General features: G+C 44.0%; 2 protein-coding genes across 2 annotated transcripts; one reads left to right on the top strand and one right to left on the bottom strand.

The window, feature by feature from the left end:
* Positions 1 to 2,045: 2,045 nt before the first annotated feature.
* LOC124176160 (CAD protein) lies at positions 2,046 to 20,869 on the bottom strand. Its single transcript, XM_046557067.1, has 25 exons — positions 20,700 to 20,869; positions 19,353 to 19,491; positions 18,989 to 19,274; positions 18,590 to 18,900; positions 17,728 to 18,520; positions 17,024 to 17,668; positions 16,400 to 16,952; positions 15,949 to 16,324; positions 15,455 to 15,881; positions 15,194 to 15,392; positions 14,953 to 15,104; positions 14,721 to 14,825; positions 8,235 to 8,483; positions 7,866 to 8,117; positions 7,621 to 7,785; positions 7,259 to 7,420; positions 6,956 to 7,127; positions 6,766 to 6,881; positions 5,558 to 5,981; positions 5,137 to 5,477; positions 4,902 to 5,043; positions 4,244 to 4,314; positions 3,792 to 3,970; positions 3,486 to 3,690; positions 2,046 to 3,096 (listed from the first exon to the last, which is right to left on the bottom strand). The coding sequence occupies exons 1-25, from the start codon at positions 20,809 to 20,811 to the stop codon at positions 2,899 to 2,901; spliced, it is 6,774 nt and encodes a 2,257-aa protein (XP_046413023.1). The 5' UTR covers positions 20,812 to 20,869; the 3' UTR covers positions 2,046 to 2,898.
* Positions 9,368 to 14,730, top strand: LOC124176161. The gene is made up of 4 exons (XM_046557068.1): positions 9,368 to 9,760; positions 10,744 to 11,045; positions 11,313 to 13,216; positions 13,323 to 14,730. The coding sequence occupies exons 1-4, from the start codon at positions 9,501 to 9,503 to the stop codon at positions 13,908 to 13,910; spliced, it is 3,054 nt and encodes a 1,017-aa protein (XP_046413024.1). The 5' UTR covers positions 9,368 to 9,500; the 3' UTR covers positions 13,911 to 14,730.
* Positions 20,870 to 21,926: the final 1,057 nt, after the last annotated feature.

The following is a 21,926-nucleotide window of genomic DNA, read 5'->3' as shown; positions in this document are numbered from 1 at the left end:
TCATCCTTTGATGCGTGTAAAACATTGTTCATTTTTCACTAATATTAGTAAGTTTCAATCGAAGTTGAATCTGGAATATTGAATTACTGACTCCCAGAAATTTGCGAAACTGAGAAATCACCGAAAATTTGCGAACTTCGATCGATCGTGTGAGGATTGAAAAACAGAAGAAAGAAAATAAAAATCAATCGAAGATACAATTTTTTAATCAAACTGAAATTAGTTTTTACTCGATTCTTGATTATTTGATAATTGTGAAACGAGCACGAAGCTCGAACGATCGTTGCCAAGCTACTTCTGGTTTTTCGTAAAAAAAAAAATATCATGTGTTTCCGACGAGCAAAAAATTCGGTAAGTCATCATCAAGTAACGATACAGCATGAGCAATTTGAGCTCGCTTCGAAGGCCGCGTGCGATATCGTCGTTATTTTACTTTCGCATATGATGTGCGAAATAAACACTCTCCGAGAAACTTTGCTCGTTGACAGCGCTGCATGCGGTAAATAAAAGTATTTCCAGAAGTTATTTGACGTCAGGTTCGACAGGAAAAGTATACACAGCTCTGTTTAACAACGACTTCGAATGCATGTACACGCATCGCCACGCAGCTCGATACATTGGACGTTTCTACCAGCGCAGCGGCGTGCAGACAGATTTCGACTCCAGAGCTGGCGATTAGATAAACGCGTTTTGATCTGTGCACTGACACACGTGTCTGCGACGCTTTGATCCAGAGAACGAAGTACCTTATCGAAAATCAGGGTGTTAGCAGTTTTTGGGGCATAATATGCGAGTCATGGTTCACGCTTTAAAAAAATGTACATCCTGTTATCGGGGATTACGAGGAATCAAATATCGTGTTCGAAATTGAACTTAGAGAAAAATCTGTTCCCCTGACATGCGTAGTTCGATAAATAATTCCTTTGGTTCAGATACAACGTACTGGAATCTAATGAAACTACTGGTATCAAGGCATTGCAATTGTTAGATTCGATATTTATTTTATTTTTTTCTATACCAATTACAAGGGAATATATCGTATGTAAAGGACTGTTCAAATAATGAACAATGCTGTGTGAAAATCGAAAATATTTTTCTTGATTCGAATAAAATTTTGGACAGCAAAACTCTTCGTACAGTGTGTAGAATAGCTGTTGCGTGTTTCGACAAGCAGACGCAGTGGTCCACACTTTCGTAATCTACTGTTTCCGGGCTATATTTGTTCTACTAGAAATGGAGTTTTCATCTCACTGTCAAGGCAGCCGTACACTCAACGCGTAGTAAAACCACGATACGAATTGACAGATAAGCGGTAATCTGTTCGACCTACGCATATTTACTGCCCGAAGATAATCAAACATTTTTTAAAATAAACTTAGTTTTTTTATACTTTAAAACATCTCATACCTACTACTGAACAATCGCTTTATGTTCTCCTGCTGGATCATCACGGGATCTGCATATTTAAATATCCACGGTTCAATTACACTTTCATGAAATTTTAACACTTTGACGATAATCGCAGATGTTTACGGACGGTGCGCCGTGTCCAATTATTTGTGGAAATATTGTGCCAAGCTAAGTTCTATCGGCTAAACTAAAATCTGGATGAACACTTGAAGATTGTATTGGTAATCTCACGGATTAGACTGGTTGTTGTTAGTCCGAGATCATTTATCTTGGAAGCATCTAAATGTAGGCTATTTGAGACCGATAGTGTTGATAATATTTAATATTGCTGGTGACGTGGTTTTATATAAGATCGCTTTATCAACCGAATCACATAGTGCTAAATATTGCGACAGATAGACTCGTAAATTATACGTTTGATTGTAAGACAATTTCGAGAATCTGAGAATTATCTCGACATATCTTGATATTTATTCTATTAACAACTCGTCAACCACTGTTCTTCTTCACTCTTGTATTGTATTGCTATACCTCTTCCACGTGTGCAACATGCGGAAAACCGCAACAGGAAACCAATATTATATACTACCAGATAAGTGATGTAACCAAAGAAGCGGACGTCATGTTTTAAATGTTCGCATCATAAATGTTTTATTATAAATACATTTATGTATAAAGTATAAAAACTTACACTGCTCATTTAATTAAAAAGGGTCGTTAGTATTAATGTAATGTATTTTCAAGGAATGAAAGATTTATTGATGATATAAAATCAGCCGACGACGGCTAATTATCATCATATATTATACCTTCGGTTTACTCGTATGTTTACATTATTCATTCTTGTTTGGATTCAAATCGTTTCGTTATTCGTCTCGTTATACGCCACATTCCGTGAACGACAAAAATGTCAGCAAGAAACATTGTTACTTCGAACCATAAAAAATTGATTTGAACTAGGCCAAATTGATTTTCGTGTTTACATTAACATTTACTCCCTCCTTAAACTGCAATCGTGCACCGCGAAGTCGATCTCCAAGTCCGTAGAACAGGGAAAGAGTGCAACGAAGTGGCAAGAACTCAACCAGCGTATAAAGATGCGAGGGATTAACGGTGGATATACGACGAGAGTATAAAAACCGTTATTCAGATGCCCAACTAATTATTTTTAGCATCTTAGTAGCATATAGTAAACAGCCTTCGACGTTTGAAAGCAGTTGACCGATCACTACAATTACCATTCTCGTTTAAACAATTGACTATTTTTTCCGAAGACGGGGAATACCATTAACGGATATTTTTAATCTGTAACACCCACTTTTTCAACGAATATCGTTCGATTTTCATTAAAGGAAAGACTGAAGAAAAGTAAAGGGAAACCAAAAAAAAAACAGGAAAAAGAAAAAACAGTTGTATGAATTTCATACCGGAAACGACGCCGTCGACTATAAATCTACGCATTCTTTCTGATCCGACTACGATGATTAATCAGCATCGACCGAGCACCATCGCCAGGATCGCCATTCGTACATACACCCCGCATTCGGCTTGCCTGAAGTAAGCTGCTCTGGGATCGGTATCAAGTTCCGGACTGATCTCGAACACGCGAGGCAACGGATGCATCACCACCATCTTTCTCTTTGCTCTCGTCATCATCTGCGGCGTAACTACGAAGTGCCCGCACGCCTAGAGTGAATTCGTTAGGTTTTCGTCATTAATCTTCCTCGTTCAAACATCCCTTTAAATATATTCGCAAGAAACGCCGATTTTTCACCGGTAAAACTGACTCTAAAATCGATGTATAAACACCGGCAAATTTTCAGGCCAAATTAAAAATGATCACGTACAGGGAAAATTCTCATTAACTTCGATACTGCGTTCCACGTATTTGTCGGATAAATTCCAAACTTTGATTATATTCAGTTACGCGTCAATTACCGGAAGCAATCTAAACGTGCTTTGAGTGTACAACCAACGAGTTATCCAAGATGGTAATCACTCGACTCTTAGTGACGTAAAGCTTTCCCAGAATCCATCCGATTGCTTGCTTAATTGAAATATCACGCCTAACCCACCTGTAAGTATTCCTCCTGCGATGTGAATCGTTCCCGCTGTATGCGCGTCATGTAGAGAACATCCGTTTCGGGAAGAGCCGCCTCCAAACTGGCAAACTGTTCCTGAGGAATTCCGCGGGATCTTAGATAATCCGTAATGTGATCCGGCATCCCGAGACCGGAGGGACTGACGTATCTCAGCTGCACGTTGTAGAGAGTCAGCAATCTGTCGCGATGAAAAATCGGTTAGGCGTCAAGTTAATCGATGAAGTATCAACGCGACTTCGACCTGTTCAAATTCAAAAATCGTGACACAAGGTGACAAACCTTGCCAAGGAGTGGACGGTCCTTCCGTGCCTCAGGTCGCCGACCATCGTGATTGTCAGCCCGTTTACGGTTCCGATTTCCTCCCTGATTGTGAAAACGTCAAGCAACGCCTGAGTCGGATGCTCACCCACACCGTCACCGGCGTTCAGCAATGGTTTCCGGCAGTGGTTAGCCGCACGCTGTTGAAATCATAGAGAAAAACTGTGTATCCTACAATTTCATACCAATTTTTCTCATCAAATTATGGTTTTCCGATACTGTAGACAGTAGAATAATACCATCGAGAACCAAATTGCGCGACAGGTGTAGACAGTTATATTTTAAGAGAAGTTAGATTACAAATTGAAATGTAAGATCTGGAATCAGTACGCAGAACCGTCAATTAGCGAACGTGTCACCAATATCGATAACGGTGTGACAAAAAATGTTCTCAATCGATATGTGATACTCACCGCAACAGCACCTGGTTCCGGATGTCTGAGAACCACGACGTCTGCATAACCAGCCATTACGGCGATAGAATCTACGGCAAAAAGTGCATAGAAATTGGCAAACGTTTCACCAGCGTAGCGAACCTTTTCAAGCGCCGATAAGAACCGAGGGAATACCCGCATAGAGTGTTTTTATTCCTGCACTGATAAAACCGCAAGCGTGTTCAATAATAACGCGCTATTGCTTGTCTTTACAGTTCCTTACTTTCAACGCTCTTGTTTCACTTACCATTTTAGTATAATGGAGTATACTCTTTGGACGTGCAGTTATGAGTGATTTTCAAAAATTATACGCAGAAAATTGACAAATATCTTATGACTCATCGTGATTATACAGCAAGTACCTTACACCTCATACTATCGGCCTTCGTGTGTTAGCCTGACAACACGATCTCGATAGCATATGTACAACATTGCAACGTACTTAGCAGAAATATTCGTACGTTGTGAATGTGAAAAAACCTTATCAACAGGCACGAACTTGTACTCGTGTTATCAGCTTGCCGTTCACGTGAAAAATTTTCAACAGTTGTCAATATACCGCAGCGAAAATTATATTATACTACACTTGAAACACCGCTTGGGGTATCATTAACTAAACGTCACTCGTACACAATACCTTCAAGAGTTTCTCCTTTCTTCACTGAGGATGTTGAACCATCCATGTAAATAACTCGGCCCCCGAGACGCTGCATTGCCGCTGAAAAGCTGCAACTTGTACGAGTGCTGACCTCGTAGAAAATGGATGCCATGACTTTACCCTGAATAAAACAAAGCACAAAAATAACAGTTAACGTTTTATTCGAAACGAAATCCTCCGTGGTTCACAAAATAATTAACCTATAGTATATTACCCTGAGAATGTGATCCAAGGGTCTGTCCTTCTGAACGTAAACCCGAAGGGTTTGGGACAGATTAAAAATATCGTTAAGCTGCTCCTTGGAGAACATGTCGACGGTCAAAATGTTGTGTCCAGCCAGTCCGTGACTGGGGTTGAGATGAGGGGGTGGATTCACGGTCTGAACGTAGAGATTTGGGTTGCTTTCGCTCTTGTGATGAACAAGGTTCGTCAGAGGAATCGGCGATATGCTTCGCTGTCCACCCGGGATCTTCAGCAACTCTTTCGCTTCGGCATCGACGGCGAAGTGCACGTTCGCTCTTGGTAGTGTAGGCTGAAGTAGGTGGCCGTAAGGTTCTGGCGGGAAGTTTTAAACGTAATTCGAAAAACAAGCTTCATCTTCGTCCATCAACGATCGTCGAGAGTGCGAGCCTCACCTGATTGATCGAAGTCCCAGATATCCGAGGACTGGCTGTCTCGGAGACGTTCGCGACGCTCGTGACCTATGGATACGTGGTCGTCCAGGGCAGATCCTGGCCGACTGGAAACGGCGTCGACGGAGGTGCCGTGGATGGTGGAAAGGGCGTGCTTCGATTTGGCCTGGAGTTCGCGCACGTCTTGACCAAACCCTGGGTTGACCAGAACCTGGCCCTCGACGTAGGCGACTTCGCCTCTGAGGACGACGCGGTGTACAGATCCGCGTACCTTCATGCCAGCGAATGGCGTCCACTTTGACTTGGTGAAGGGGAGGGCGTCGGGGATAATCCATTCCTCGTCAAGGTCTACCTCCACGTAGGTATTCGGCTGGTCTGGGATGTTGAAAATGCGTTTTGGGTTCCGATGGAACTTGTCGATCAGATCCTGTTGAAGAAAAAGGGAGTGAAATTACCAGCGATATTTTAATCCGAAGATTAATCACTAATCGACAGAGACGACTGTCTGAGATAAGGAATACGAATCAGTAGGACTGTGTTTTTTTTCGTCCCGAAAACAAACACGCGCGGTGAGTCAGACCGTGGTTGTTGGTAGCAAAGATACTTGTTCAAACGGGGGGCAAACGGGAGATTTTGAATACGCACTGTCGGTACGTTTACCTGATAGCAAAAGGGGTTGAATGGTAGATAACGGCGGAGTTCCAGAAAAGAGGAGATAGCTTGTCACGTTTTTTGTTCTCCGAGTACAAATATACATTATATACGGATGCTATAAAATGATAATGATACTACAATTACGACGTTATTTTTGTTGTTGAAAAAGGTCAGGGTCTGTTTACGGCGATAAATGATTTCCCGGATAAGGAGCATCACGCCTAATCAAGTTGAATCGCACAAGATAGAGTATTGACATGGTTCAAATTTCGTTTTATCCTCCGAGTCCTCAAAAAGGAACACACCAATATGTAACGACGCATGGCATACATATCACAAGACAGTGTCTCGTTATTTTGATTGATTGATGTTTCTCATAATACCATATTTATTTTTAACTGGATGACGATAATGGAGAAATGAGATAAATCAATCGATCTGCTAATCTACGCGCGTGTGCGTCAAGACCAAAGTAAATTAAGACGTTAACCTCCAGCTATTCCTTTACAGCTAATTTTGTATTGAAGTGTTCGGCTGATCAGAGATTAAAGACTCACTTCCATCGTCATTCTTTCTTCGTGAACCGCGTTCAGCAGCAATGGCAGGATGGTTTCTAGTCCAGGATATCCCGGAGGTGGTTTTTCCTGTGACTTCTCCTCCACTGTATGAGGCGCTGAAACATAAAATTCCCCATGCGAATTGTCAATCCCGATACAGCTACTGCAGCCCAATGCCAAAAGTACGAACCGTGATCGGTAGCGAAGCAATCGATGACGTTCAGGTTGTCCCAGAGGGCTTGCTGGTCTTCTTTCGTGCATAACATCGGTCTCACTTGTCCTTTTCCGTGACCAATATGGTCAAGATCATCTTGGCTAAGGAACAGATGATGAGGACAAACCTCACAGGTAACCGGCAAGCCCTGTGAAGGAGATTTCGGTTCAAAGACATTCAACAGTCATGCAGGACTCAATGTAATGCTGTGAAATATTTGGTGGTGCATAAAATTGTTCGGGTATTAATTGTAAGCTTCTCATCATGTTTTGAGCCCACCTTAGCTTTGGCTGCACTAATTATTTGGATCTCCTCTTTACGAGCTACGTGACAGACGTGAACAGGGCGATTGTAAAAACTGGCCAAGAGTAGAACAGCGGCTGTTGTCTGACTCTCGGCGTGTACGCAAAGCGGGTATTTCTTTGGCCAGCTGCTGAGGTGCTGAAAAATAGACGAAAACGTTTCAAGGTGAATATTTACGCTTTTAGAAGTAACTAAAGAAACAGACGATAAGATCGTACGATCGCGATTATTCGCTAAAATTATCGATTGCGAAATAACTAAAATATCTGGTGATATTGAATCTACGGTTGACTAGCGGTTCTTGTATTCTGTGAAAGGCCACGCCGAGCTTAACGAACCTTTGACCATACGGTGAGATCTGTCAGCCTCAGACTTGTGAAGGTTTCGTTAAGGTACATCTTGAGAGCAGCAGCCAACGGCGCCATGTCCTGAATAATGTTGTAGTTGTCCGAAGACGCTCCCATGTACAAAGCGTAGTCACATCGAGCTCCTAAAGCGGCTCGCTGAAAGAAGCCAACTAATTGTCACGACGAACATTGCAGATCATGAGAACACACGAGCTGCGTCAAGTGCAGAAGCTCACCTCTTTGGCAATCGCGAAAGTCTGATGGTCAACGACGGCTGGGTTGGTGTTGGGCATAGCTAGAATCATTGTGATACCGCCGGCCAAAGCAGCAGCGGTGCAGGAGGCGAAATCCTCTTTGTGAGTCGCCCCCGGATCCCGGACGTGGACGTGAACGTCTATGAACCCGGGGAGTTTGACCATGGACCTCGAGGTCATGCAGTCGGTGTGCGTTTTCATTAGCGGTGCTCGACCGCCGAGCATTTTTATCGCCTGTGTCAAAACAAAAATATATTTTGTCTCATTTACAGTGGCGATTCACCGTTTGACTTACTAGTGTCATTCACAGTAATTGATTCTTTGACTCGTGTTTCACTCTGTCTGTCTCACCTCGACCAAAAGCTTGGCGCACTTGACGTCTGTGACCAGAGGCACGGAGTAGTCGACGGCAAGTCTTCTTGTACGATAACCGTGGGTCATGAAGTTTGATACTCGACGAGCACCGCCGTTCCTCATCGGCAGATTAATCACCAGGTCGAAATGTTTCTTGGAGAGAAAATCGGCGAGGTGACGAAGTTCGCTGGGACTCGAATCCTCGTTAACGTCGATGTCTTCGAAGGTCCATTGCACCGGTTCTACCTGTAAACATCACAACTTGCATGTTGCTTTTGACGCCCTCGATCAAGGGATGTGTGCCAAGACAACAAACACTGAAGTGCACTGCCTTATTTGGCAACGATTCAGAGCATGATATTAGTGTGTGCGAATACAACGAACCTACGCCTCATACATGCGATACACATCGATTCGGCACCCAGAGATTAGATAAGCGCATTGCGATCTGTTCGTGTGCACGCATGTCACGTCAAGGTTTATATCATCCGTCTGCCCAGCGTAACATGCAGAGGGGATATTTCACTGATCCAAATAAATACAATCTCAAGTATTTAAGCGCGATCAAAGTGACAGATTTCATACAGATAATTAACGTTTTAGGTATTTTCGATTGTTCTTATACAGGTAAGAGTATTTAGAGTCACTGTCAAGGCGCAGTTGAAGGGCGGTAAATCCAAGCCACAATTACAACGTGATAACATCGCGAAGTTTATGATAATTTGAATTTAAGGTAGCATGTCAACGTTCCTTCTAGATTAAGTGAATGTATTGCATTAGTCAGGTAGACGCTATTGATGAATAAATTTTGGGTATTTTAAAGAGACATTTCAGTAGAATATATGATCTGAATTGCAGAGAAGTTGACGTACCAAAATCTGAATACGAGGAAAACGCATTTTACGTTCAGATTCGTACATAAGATTTTTCCATATTCGGCATTGCGAAAGATTAATTGATAATTCGAAATAATAGGTTTCACGATAATTCTACGAATTTTTCAGAGCTTTATCGATCTGATAAAGGTAGCCAATTAAAAAATATGCAAAGGCACACCTTGATAACGGTTAGATATGATTTATCGGGAGGAAGCGATACGCGGTTAATACTGTGACTGTGATCGCTGACAGTGACCACAAGACGCTGGCAGGACACTGTGATCAGTTGTCCAAACGTGGATAAGGCCAACGTACCGTTCAGTGTCGGTCAGATGTTGACCAGTAGTGTTATTCGTGTAGTTGACAGTCGATATTTACACCACAAATGAAACTGTTAAAAGATATTATCGGAAAAATGGGGAATGGAAAATCCAAGACCAAAACTAAGGATAACAGGGGCGAGAGAAAGAGATCGATAGAGCAATCGCACGAGATGCAGGAGAAAAGTTCAAATAATTTTACTGAATTTGGTGCTGCTTACGATCCGGAACTTATTCGGATGCGTCGCAGTCTGGAAAGGGACCAGCAGGCGTTCATTCTGAATAATCTCATGCTCAGCGTTGAGTTTTTTGAAAACTATGACCAGTGAGTGAAACATTAATTAGATCATTAATCGATTTTCACGTGGCATATACGTTATGTGAAACTCCTTTCCGAAGAAGCCAGTGATTCGAGCGTTATGCAATAAGGAAACATATTACCGTGACCGTGATCTCAAAGTTATTATACTGAAAACGCGCATTAACCTTCTGAATCTTGGGTCGACGGAGAAATATTTCTAATTGGAAATGTATACGGGACCTTGAAATAAAAATCCTTACATACGCTTCCATGATTTCTATGGGATTCAATGACAGATGATGTCATATACCTGGCGTGAAAGTTCATTCACTGTAAAAACACTTGACGCGTATTTTGATGATAACTGAAAGATAACTAATAAGTTGAACTGGGAATAACATACTTCTGTAGATCGTGTATCGATAACAACGTGAGACTCGATCTATTCGCAACGTATTCGTTTCCTTGATGTTATCTTGAAGATCGAGCCGAACGTCCACCGATCTCGGTAGAAAAGTAGACTTCGAAAAACGGTACATGTTTCGGCCTAAAAGTTTGCATTTGAAAGTCGTAGAATGATTTTTACGCGTATGTCTATATATGAATGATATTCCAAGAGATAGATCGTCAGATTAATCATGTGCATGGATTTATGCTTGATACAACTATCAAAGTCATTGAAAGTTAAAAGTTTTCTATGACGACATTAAGAACGATAATAGGTGACGTAGCACGTACACAGAAAATACTGATTCCTCGTACATCTCAGCGATCAAGACGTGATTACTACAATCTAATCAATACTTCTGACACGCAAGAATATTAATAACCATGATGCCATCGCTCTTGTTCGTGAAATTTTCAAAATAATTCTGAGAATAATGCGCGGCGATGGGTCGATGAGAAATTAAGTCCTACAAACTGTAGTTTCGATTTGATTACTAAGATTTACCTGCTCAACGATAATTAATTATTATCCTTAACTCAACGACGTCAAAATTTTTCAGAGAGATTTTAGATATCAGGGCGAGTCCAATCTCTCGACAGGAATACGATCTCAATACGATCCTGTCACAGAGCCAGAAACACGTCTTGCTCCCTGATGTTCTTCAGGAACAAGTTGCACGCCACGTCAAATTCACGTCGACGAGGAAAACTGAGAGTCTAATGGTGGAGCCTCTGCAGCCGGTACGCATGTACGTCGTACTCGACAACATAGACGTGAACGAGATCCCGGAAGGTCCCGAGTACAGCATCCTGACTGACGCGATATTCTACAACATGTGTCTGGAGCCCAGTTTGAACAAAGGTAAGTCGTTTAGTGTCAGCTAGGTCTATAAGGATTATTGGGAATCCAAGTGAAACTTGAATAATTACGTTGCCATTCCACTCTACCATTGTCCCTGCATACGTTACGTAACACTTATTGGTTAATCTGGTTGGCGATCGATCGATCATGAGTGTACGAGGACAACATCGGTGACAAAGCGAGACCAACTAAATTTCGATACATTTTATTTGCTCATCGCGATTGTAGCACACTCGTCAACTTTGTCTGATTTATCGGTTTTTTCAGGATTCGTAAAGCTCAGATCACTGGAAGTGACGCCAGCGTCGAAAGAAAAATCGAACGATGGTTCCGATTCGGATTTGTCATCAATCGCCGAGGATGATGACGAGATCTACAATGAAAAGGAGGACATGTTTAACCCCAGAGTAAATCCAGGCGTGCGTTTTCTATCTCAAGTCGAAAAACGGGCTAATTCACTGGCGGCGAAGCCGGTTTTTACGCAGTCGATGAGCGATCTACGTAACGCTGAAAAATCTGACTACGAAACAGCCAGCTTGGAAACAAGCAGAACGTTTTCCCAGGCGAGTTTGATACTACCGGATGATCCGGACGACGGGGAGCAAGATTTCTTGAACGATGGAACTTCGGAAAGGAGATTGAGTGGACGCGTCAAGCCGACGTCAAACGCAGTGCTTCGCGGTCAGATAGCGTCCCACGGAAAGCTGAAGCAGCTCAAGAAGCGACAGAACAACGCGCACCAGAATCAGAGAAGCGCTGATGCTAGTCCAGCGAGCAGCAGGAGCTCTGGCTACCGATCCGGGTCCTCCGGGAGCAACTATGTGATCGACAGTGACTCGGACTATGGCTATGCCACCATAACGAACTTCAACACGCCGAAGCCGCTGGTCAGGCCAGCGAACATTCCAGCCTCATCGTCCGAAATACCCGTTTCGTGTTTCAAGAAGATAGTTTACACACGTGACGGGAAAGTGTACAGCGAGAAAACGGAGAGGATACAGCTGCAAAATCGGCAACAGAGGAGAATAAGACAGGCGCTGAAGCGGCAGAACGAGGACCGGCTGTACCTGAGGAGCGACGTTTTCATGCATTACTTTCAGGACTTGTTCGCGAGCCGGTTGGCCGAGCCACTCGGATTCACTGCCGAGGATGTTGACGACGCGACCAGGCAGGGTGCCATCATATACTGCGACTCGATAGAGTTACTTGAGAGGAACCGCGGGGTGGTTATACCCCACGAAATCGTACCAAGCATACAAGCCGAGTGGCCGGATTGCGGCAGTGAGTGGCTGAGCAGATTACGATCGGAAGTGCTCGATCCTGAGAGCAACGTGATTTATACATGGCCCACGAAGAAGATGATCGATAAGATAAAGAAGTTCGGCTGCCATATAGTCCCGGAAGGCTACATGCCGAAAAGACAACCGAATCCGAATCACAATATAGAGTGGCAGCTCACATTTCCGGCGGCAGAACGGTACCTTGAAACGTGTCTCAGCCACGCCCAAGTCCGGATCTACTTGCTCGCTCTTATGCTCCACAAGACCTTTATTCGTCCCGTTGACACCACCTTCGGACTAACCACATCCCACATACGATCCCAGCTCTTTTTGCTCCTTGAACAAAACTACTCGCCAGCAATGTGGCCCGAGCATCGAAGCGGCGAAAGCCTTAGGAGGTTGCTCAGAAAACTCTACAGTGCCGTTTCTCAGAGTCAGCCCTACCTTCCGGATTACTTTATCAACGGGAAGAACCTCTTTGCAAATATTCCGAGGCAGTACCTGTTGCTTACACAGAAACAGCTTAACCGCATAATCGACAATCCCGTCATGTATGTGATTGCGTCCATGGAAAACATCCGGTATAAGCCCGAGTTCTTTCCCGTACTCGACTACAAGAGGTTGTTCAAAATACTCACTCTCGAGAACAGCGAGCTAGTCGCCCTCATTAACCCCGCTCTCAGTCCAGTAGACAGGCCCATAACCCAGGCGGAGGATGAAGAGATGGAGATATTCGAAGAACGGTTTGACCGGATTGGGGGATTTTGGGTCAAAGTCAAGGCAAAAGAAGACACGACGACAGAGAGGGCTCAGAAAATTGTGCAACACAAAAACGTCATCAACAAGAAGTCAAGCAGAATAACGTCCCAGGAATTGGTTGTTGAAATTTCGGTAAGTAAAATCGTGGGACTACGTTTGATCGGGTTCTTTGCTACCATAGGAATATCGAACGAAAGTCAATGCACGCAGAAATACTAATCTCAAAACTTTCTTTCAGCGTCAATGCGCCGAGTTACGTGGACTTCGATTGACGGCCTTCCTGGACATGTTCATCCAACACTTCATTAGAATGGCACAGCGATGTTATCACTACGGAGCGATGAAACAAAAGGACGTTTACCTGAACCAAGCGGAACGACTGTCGATGATACTCTCAGAACAGGGCATTGGAAAAGAAGACGCGAAGCGTTATTTGGACACAATCAACCACCTCACTCAAGAACTATCGCGACCTAGGGAGCAGGGAGATGCGCCCGAGACACCGAGACGGAATGAACAGCCCTTGATCAGCATCCCTCTGAACCAACACTTCACCGTCAAACCTGAGGAACGTGGAGGAGGTTCACTTTTCGTACATCCTATCGGGGAATCTAAGGAGTACGACATTTTTTCGGACGCTCCGCAGAGGCGACCGACGGTCAACTTCCAAGCCCAGACAACGCAAGTTGAAATCGACGGCACTATCACCATGGGGGACGTTAATGACGTCGCATTTCGAAACGGCCATCCGAATTTACCCCGCGTCGTAAGTCTGACCGAAGAACCTCAGAAGGAATCTTATCTTTCGGATTCCACGTACATTTGAGAAGCGTTTGCACGGGCATCGTTTCACGATGGATTAGTCTACATCCACAGAGATGGATCGAAATAACAGGAATCAATACATTCCTCCAGAGGTTCGGGCATGTGTTGATAGATTCGCGAAACAGTGCTTTGTGTGTGCAAGTCTGTCGGCCATGAATTTTTATTTATCACAAGAAATAAAATCGTCTGAATTGAAAATCAGCCTGCCCTACTTGAAAATGGCATTGTTCATGCTGATCGCGAATTAATTTGCGATCATGGTTGAAGGCGTATTGAAGTTATCTGTGATCAAGAAACTTGACAGTTATTGGGAGGAAACTTCGTAAGCGTTTGAACGCTTCCAACTGACTCGCATTAGTTTTAAGATGAATTAAAAATTATTCAACAAAAATATAAGAAACGGTGATTTAGTTTAAGTATTCATAATAATCTATTCAGAAATAAGTACTATGTAGATTTCGAGCTACGTAGTAAATTATATATCTCTATTATATTTAACGACAGGAAAGCTGAAATTCTTCGCCAAATGTACCGACGGCGCCTAGTGTCCGCGATCGCAGACATTGTTTTTTGCTTACGCTTATCAATCGCTATGCTTAGTGTTCTTAGCACTCGCCTGCCGCGGCTCAGCTTATCGGTATAGTTTTTATTTATTATTATCACATCAGTACATTTCACCACGAAAGACGCGAATTTGCAAAGATTTTAAATCATATTTAATATTTAGAAATGAATAATGTAACGTTAATCTTGTGAATATTAAATATTTTTATCTGAAAATTAGGAACAAGAAATAAAATTACCAACGTACCTCGACACCATGTTCCGTGTAAAAATCTGCCGTTCCCATGCTGGCGTACAATTTGTATCCCATTTTATACAAGCTCGTGATTGAAGGAAGCAGTTCCATTTTGTGCTGTAACAACAAGTAAACAGCCCAGGATATAGAAAGTATAAAAATTGTGGAATATTTGATAAATTCTGAAAAGATCTGGTAATAATGCGCAATCGTATACTCGATAGAATTGATCAGTGATTGATACCTTGAAACTTCCAATGGACAGCAGAATCCCTTTTTTAGGTATGTGGAAGCCAGTGCTCATCATCCCCTTCAGATAAGCCTCGTACCTGTTGTCCCCAAAACAGGCAACTTCTCCAGTCGAAGCCATTTCTACTCCCAAAGTGACGTCAGCTCCTGAATGAATGGGGCATTAACAAACGTACTTCTGTGTACAAAACGATTTCTGTCTAATTGGACCAATGATTTAAAAATAAATTCCTTACCTGCAAGACGCGAGAATGAAAACTGGGGCACTTTGACCCCGACCTTTCCACAGCCGGCTAGAACATCCACAGGCTCAACAGTCTCGCCGACAATTAGGCGAGTTGCCATCGCGACAAAATCGTGGTCCAACGTCTTGGAAACGAAAGGAAAAGATCTGGAGACCCTGACGTTGCATTCAATGACTTTGAGCTCGTTATCCTATGGTGAAAAATCAAACGAAGTTGGAATCTGGTTTAGATTATTCAAAGATCAATCATCACCTTGGCTATCAATTGCATATTGAAGGGTCCCGTAACTTCTAGGGATGCTGCGATAGCTTTGGAAATTGCACGGATCTTGGCCAAAGTCTGGGGATTTATGTCCTGAGGTGGTGTTACCAGCGTCGCGTCACCCGAATGAACACCGGCGTTCTCCACGTGCTCAGAAACGGCCATGCATAGAATGACACCATCATAGGCCACCGCGTCGACGTCAATCTCCTTCGCCTCAAGTATAAATTTCGATATCACGACTGGATGCTCCTTACTGACGTCACTAGCGTTCTTCAAATAGGATTCCAGATCATGATTGGAGTGTGCAACGTTCATTGCAGCTCCACTGAGTACGTAAGAGGGTCGGACGAGACAGGGATAGCCAACTTCTTCACAAAACTCAACGGCCGACTGGAGGTTGGTCAACTCCTTCCACCTGAGTTTCAAGTTGTTAATAATCATGTAGCTATGCCGGATTTTGTCGTTTCGTCGATGCTGCTTACCTGGGCTGTGAAATGCCAATACGGTCCAGCATCCGCGAGAATTTGAATCGGTTCTCAGCACCATCAACGGACTCGGGAGATGTTCCCAGTATACGGGCTTGCTGCCTGTGCAAGTCCATCGCTATGTTGTTCGGTAGCTGACCTCCCATAGAGAGAATAACACCCTCCGGGTTCTCAAGGTCGTAAATATCCATGACAACTTCGAAGGATATTTCCTCAAAGTACAAACGATCGCACATATCGTAATCTGTGCTCACTGTCTCCGGGTTGTAATTCACCATTATAGTCTTTCGGTTGAGACAACGCAATTCCCTAAGGCAGCCAACAGCACACCAGTCAAATTCAACCGAACTTCCAATCCGGTACACGCCGGAACCTAGAACAGTTTTTCAATGATTCGATGTAATAATGAGGTCGCAAAATTGTTGCTGGGCGAATGAATCTTACGTACCAATAACCATGGTGTAGCCCCCGGGGAACTGAAGGTCGTGGCTATTTCCATTGTAGGTCAGGTACAGGTAGTTTGTGGTCGCCGGCCACTCGGCAGCGACAGTATCGATCTGTTTGACAAACGGTCTAATGTTGCCTTCCTGTCGTTGCTTACGAACGGCAAGTTCCGTGCTTTTCACCGCTGTCGCAATCTGCTTGTCAGAAAAACCGATTTGTTTGGCACGTAGTAGAACTTCGTAGGAGAGCTTCGTCTGGTCGAGATCTTCGAGGAGTGTGTAGTAAGATGTGATGTTTTTCATTTTTTCCAAAAACCAACGATCAATTTTCGTCAACTGGTACAGTCGATCGATCGTATAGCCAGCCTTCAATGCTGCTGCTAAAACGAACATCCTCTTATCCGTCGGTCTCTCCAGGTCCTCGTCATCAATCTTTTTCACATACGGGTCGAAACCGTTCACGTTTTCATCCACCATGCGAAGCGCCTTCTGGAAAGCCTCCTCAAATTTTCTGCCGATCGCCATCGCCTCACCGACGCTCTTCATCGAACTTCCGATCTGTAAGTGTTCATGAACCATGGATTTTTGGATTTCATTTTTTACCACTTAATCAGAATCAATTTTCATACCTTAGTGCTGACTCTTTGAAACTTGCTCAGATCCCAACGGGGTATTTTCACAACGCAATAATCCAAGCTGGGTTCAAAGCAGGCGGTAGTTTGGCCGGTAACGGAGTTCTTGATATCTGGAAGCGGAATGCCAAGAGCAAGTTTCGCCGCAACGTAGGCCAATGGGTACCCAGTGGCTTTGCTAGCGAGCGCTGAGCTCCGTGAGAGTCTGGCATTTACTTCGATTATGTAATATTCCTCAGATATGGGATTGAGAGCGTACTGAATGTTGCATTCACCAACAACGCCGAAGTGTCTGATAACGTTAATTGCTGTTGTTCTAAGCATGTTATACTCCTTATTGCTTAGAGTCTGACTAGGCGCCACGACGATTGACTCCCCGGTGTGAATACCCAGGGGGTCAACGTTCTCCATGTTGCAAACCGTGATGCAGTTGTCGCAAGAGTCTCGGACCACTTCGTACTCCACCTCCTTCCAACCCTTCAGCGATTTGTCTATAATCAGTTGATTGGAATGAGCCAGTGCCTGCTGGGCAAGAGTCTTCAATTCCTCCTTGGTGTTGGCGAATCCAGAGCCCAATCCCCCAAGGGAGAAAGCAGCCCGTGCCATTACCGGATAGCCCAGTTTTTCGGCAGCTTCTAAGGCCTGTGAGATAACGCGGATTACTCGTGAATATTCGCAAAAATAATTCGATTTGATCTTACCTCTTGGATATTGTAGACAGCCGCACTTGGAGCGACCTTCTCGCCAATCTCGTTTACCCTTTCTGCAAAAAGTTTTCGGTCTTCCGTCTCAATTATAGATTGTATTGGCGTGCCGAGAATTTTCACGCTGTACCGATCGAACACACCGTCCCTCTGAAGTTTCACACCGCAATTGAGTGCCGTTTGACCACCGAAAGTCAATAGCACTCCGTCGGGTCTTTCCGATCTGATGACTTGTTCAACGTACTCCGGTATAATCGGGAGGAAGTAGACCTTGTCAGCCAAGCCTTTTGACGTCTGGACCGTTGCGATGTTTGGGTTTATCAGTAGCGTTTGAATCTTCTCTTCTCTGAGAGCCTTGATCGCTTGGGATCCGGAATAGTCGAATTCTCCAGCTTGGCCGATACTCAGGCCACCAGAACCGAGGATGAGCACTTTTCTGGGTCTCTGAACGACAGCCGCCGGGACAGACTTGGATGTCAACATCTCCGTAAGTCTTTCCTTAACAGAACTGGCGACAGGCTCGTTCCTCATGGTATCTAAAAAGACATCAAACAGGCACTCAAGGTCTTGGGGTCCAGCGGTGTGCTCTGGATGAAACTGGACTGAAAAGTACGGCAGAGATTTGTGAACAATTCCCTCGTTCGTCTCATCGTTCGCGTTTGTAAATAGGGCCTCCCAGGCTTCCGGTAAATTCATTGCATCAATTGCGTAACCGTGATTTTGAGAGGTCATGTAACACCGGCTGGTTCCGTGATGTATGGCTGGCTGATTGTGCCCGCGATTTCCGTACCTGTTCAATGAGACAACCAGAATGAGTACTAAAGTGCCAGATTACGCTAAGACCGTATGTTTTACTTACTTCATCTTGTAGCTGGTGCATCCTGCGGCGACCGACAACAATTGATGACCGAGGCAAATGCCGAAAATGGGCTTCTTGCCCGTCTCGAGAACCCTACGAATGTTTTCCACAGTTGTCTTACACATGGCTGGATCCCCAGGTCCGTTGCCGAGGAACAAACCATCGTAATCGAATGTGTCCAGCGGGTGATTCCACGGCACCAAGTCAACTCGAGCACCACGATTTATGAAGCACCGTATCTGGTTGTACTTCAAGCCACAGTCAACGGCGCAGACACGCGGATGTCCATTCGGATTGTAAGTCACAGGTTTCTGAGGGAAGAACATGAAGTGATGAAGGTCAAGTTGAGCTTAAGTCTCTTTTATCCGTTTATGCTCGAAGAAAAAACGAGGTCCTCACTTTGATCGACACTTCGGCCACCAAGTTCCTCTTGTTCGGATCATCGAAGTTCGGAAGTAGTTGACTGGGAGTCGGTGCTGAAGTGCTGATCACGATTCTCCCCAGGATGCTGCCCTTCTCCCGGATTATTTTTGTCAGAGCTCGCGTGTCTATTCCGCATATTCCGGGTATGTTTTGGTCCTTCATCCATGCTGAGAGCGTTCTTGTTTGTCGCCAATGGCTCGGAGTTTCGCAAAGTTCCCCGACTATCAAACCGGCGGTCCATATTCGATTGGACTCGAACCAGCTGGGGAGTCAGAAAATTGTTTGGATGATAAACCTTGCAGGCACAGGAAACATGGGAGAAAAGGAAAAAAGTACTCACTATGGAAGATTGTACTGATCTTTCTCATCGTTCGGTAGCCCGTAGTTTCCAATCAATGGGTACGTCAACACAAGTATTTGTCCATGATACGACGGATCCGTCAAGGACTCGGGGTATCCAACCATACCCGTCTGAAAAACTGTGAACACGAAGAGAAGCTCGGATCATAAACAGCCTTGAAATGACGCTGAAAATTTCGTGACAACCGGTTTAATCTTATTTTGGATTCGGTGTATTGTTCGAAACTCACATAATGTCTTATGTGGCCCGAAAGAACGAGACCAGCGTATAGTTATTTCGCACGGAAAAATATTACTGGTATTACTTTACATGTATCTGTAATGTCTGCGATGTAATGTTTAAGATCGAATATGTTTCACATCCTGTCATACACATATGCTATTCTAATACAATTTTAGTCAATTTAAACTGTCCTACGAACTTAAATATCGTCACCTTCACTAAGTCATAACAATTGACTCAAACTGATTTATAAGTCACGAAGTTTCGTTGCATTACGATGAGACACATTATTCACGAATAGCGAAATAATTCTTAATCAAGTGTGATAGATGAATGGCGAAACGAGGAACTAATATTTCATTTAATATTTTGTTTGAGAATGACGTTCGCACACAGAGTGTTTACTACTAAACACTAAGGGTAAGAAGTTACGTTTCGTATCGGAGTTTTCGTTACAATCATAAAATAAAACCATTGATTCCAAATTATCTATCCACCGGATTCGAAACCTTGAATTGCTGATTACATTCATTTTAATGGCTGTACTTGTGTAACAGATTATAAAGTAGCTCTACTTCAGGCATGGGATACGTACGTGATTGCTTAGTCGAACTTTTAAAGCTGCAATAAGTCGATAAAATTTAAATCAGTACAATGTAGTGGTTCAGACACAAGACTCTACCCACATTAAAATTTGAAGCATGAACAGAAAAGCGATGAAAAAAGCCTCTGGAGGAATGCAAAAAGGAGCAAGGATCATAGCGCCTTTTTTTTCTTTCAATCATGGAACACAACTGAACATCGAACACGAATAATGTATTTCGTAGAGAAGACGACCTGTTGAATGTCTAACCACCAAAAGACGAAGACTGCGACAACGATAGTGCGTTCCAAAAACCGTGCATGGCTTCGAAAATGTAAAAACGAGCTATTCCTCTGTGATCGAAATTTCATATCATTGTCATTGCAGACCGGCTATTCCACAACCATTTACCGGAACGCGACCACGTGTTAACGCCGAATAATCGGCATGGCGTTGCCGCTGCGCAGCCGTGAATTACAAAGGCAGGATAATAAAGGAATTAAGGAGCGAAATCCACTGACCGACTTCTCCACCGACGGGAATTGGAGCCCCGAATCCTCGGCCTCGTAAAACGGTCCCATCTTCGAGGATGAGGTAGCTTCCTCCCAACGTGGGCTTGATCGACTCACACATGGTGCTGAAACGGAACAGGCGCGCTGGACTCTCAGCGCTCCTCTGCGCACTCAATTCCCCTTCGACTGATTGTGAGTTGTGAATATACTTGTGCGCCGCCTCCGGCGGGCCAGCCAGAGTTGGTGGAAAAGAGCGACGGCGGGAGGGGGGAGAAGGTCGGAGCAAGCATAGGCGCCGACTCTAGCGTCGTTGACGATGGTTGATGTCGGGTGCTTCCTCGCGGCTTCGGCACGTGTGTCAAATGTTTATGAATAATCTTCATCGACTCCGACCCAGGTAGCAATCGGATAGTCGGATCGCAGTTGGAAGTCAGTGACCTTTGGTGACCCACTTGCCTAGAAGTCGAGTGACTCTGCAGACACTCGCAAAAATGATATTGGACTCGAGGAGCTATCGAGAATCTGATCTTCGGTCTTGTACCGTTTGTGTCAATTATACTTTAAGATTACCGAACGACGACGAGACGTTGGATGCGGGAAGCTGCGTGTCGCGTGTAAGCGGTTCGCCTCCGAATTACCGCGTCACAAAAATGCTGCTGGCATCGATAACTCGGCGACGAGTCCCGTATCCATTGATTCATCGAAGCCTAGGAAAGAAGCCTCCAGCGGCGTAGTAGACCTTGTGTTACAGAGGATTCGTTTTCCGAAATAAAAAAATTCACACGGATTCTACGAAATTGAAATAGTAAATTCCGAGAATTCATGCCATTTCTTTATTTCAACATCAATCGAAAATGTATTCTAGTGTTTTTGTTTAGGATTGTGTATGGAATGAGACTGTTAAGCCATTTTTCTCGTTGAGATACGCACACTTCGATGATTGAAGTGTATATATGCCAACGTCGAAATCGACCAGGGCACCGCCTCAAGTACATAAGATTTGTATTCTTGTGATTTTCATCGAAAATTTGCGCAAGGCTTGTTCTTCGAAGGCTCACGACGGTAAAAATCCTGCCAAGCAAGGAACAATTCAACACAGCTAATAAGCCCGATTTTTACTATAGCCGGTTGTGACCTGTCCGGTGTAAAGAGTCAGAAAGGTTCTATTTTTAAGTCCTGGCACCTAAGCCTAACGGAATTTCCATCGGTAGGTATACGACCGATGGGTCAGGAAGT

This window comes from Neodiprion fabricii, chromosome 2, assembly GCF_021155785.1.
Source record: "Neodiprion fabricii isolate iyNeoFabr1 chromosome 2, iyNeoFabr1.1, whole genome shotgun sequence".
Lineage (NCBI taxonomy): Eukaryota > Metazoa > Arthropoda > Insecta > Hymenoptera > Diprionidae > Neodiprion > Neodiprion fabricii.
This window is presented reverse-complemented; position numbering and strand designations above follow the sequence as displayed.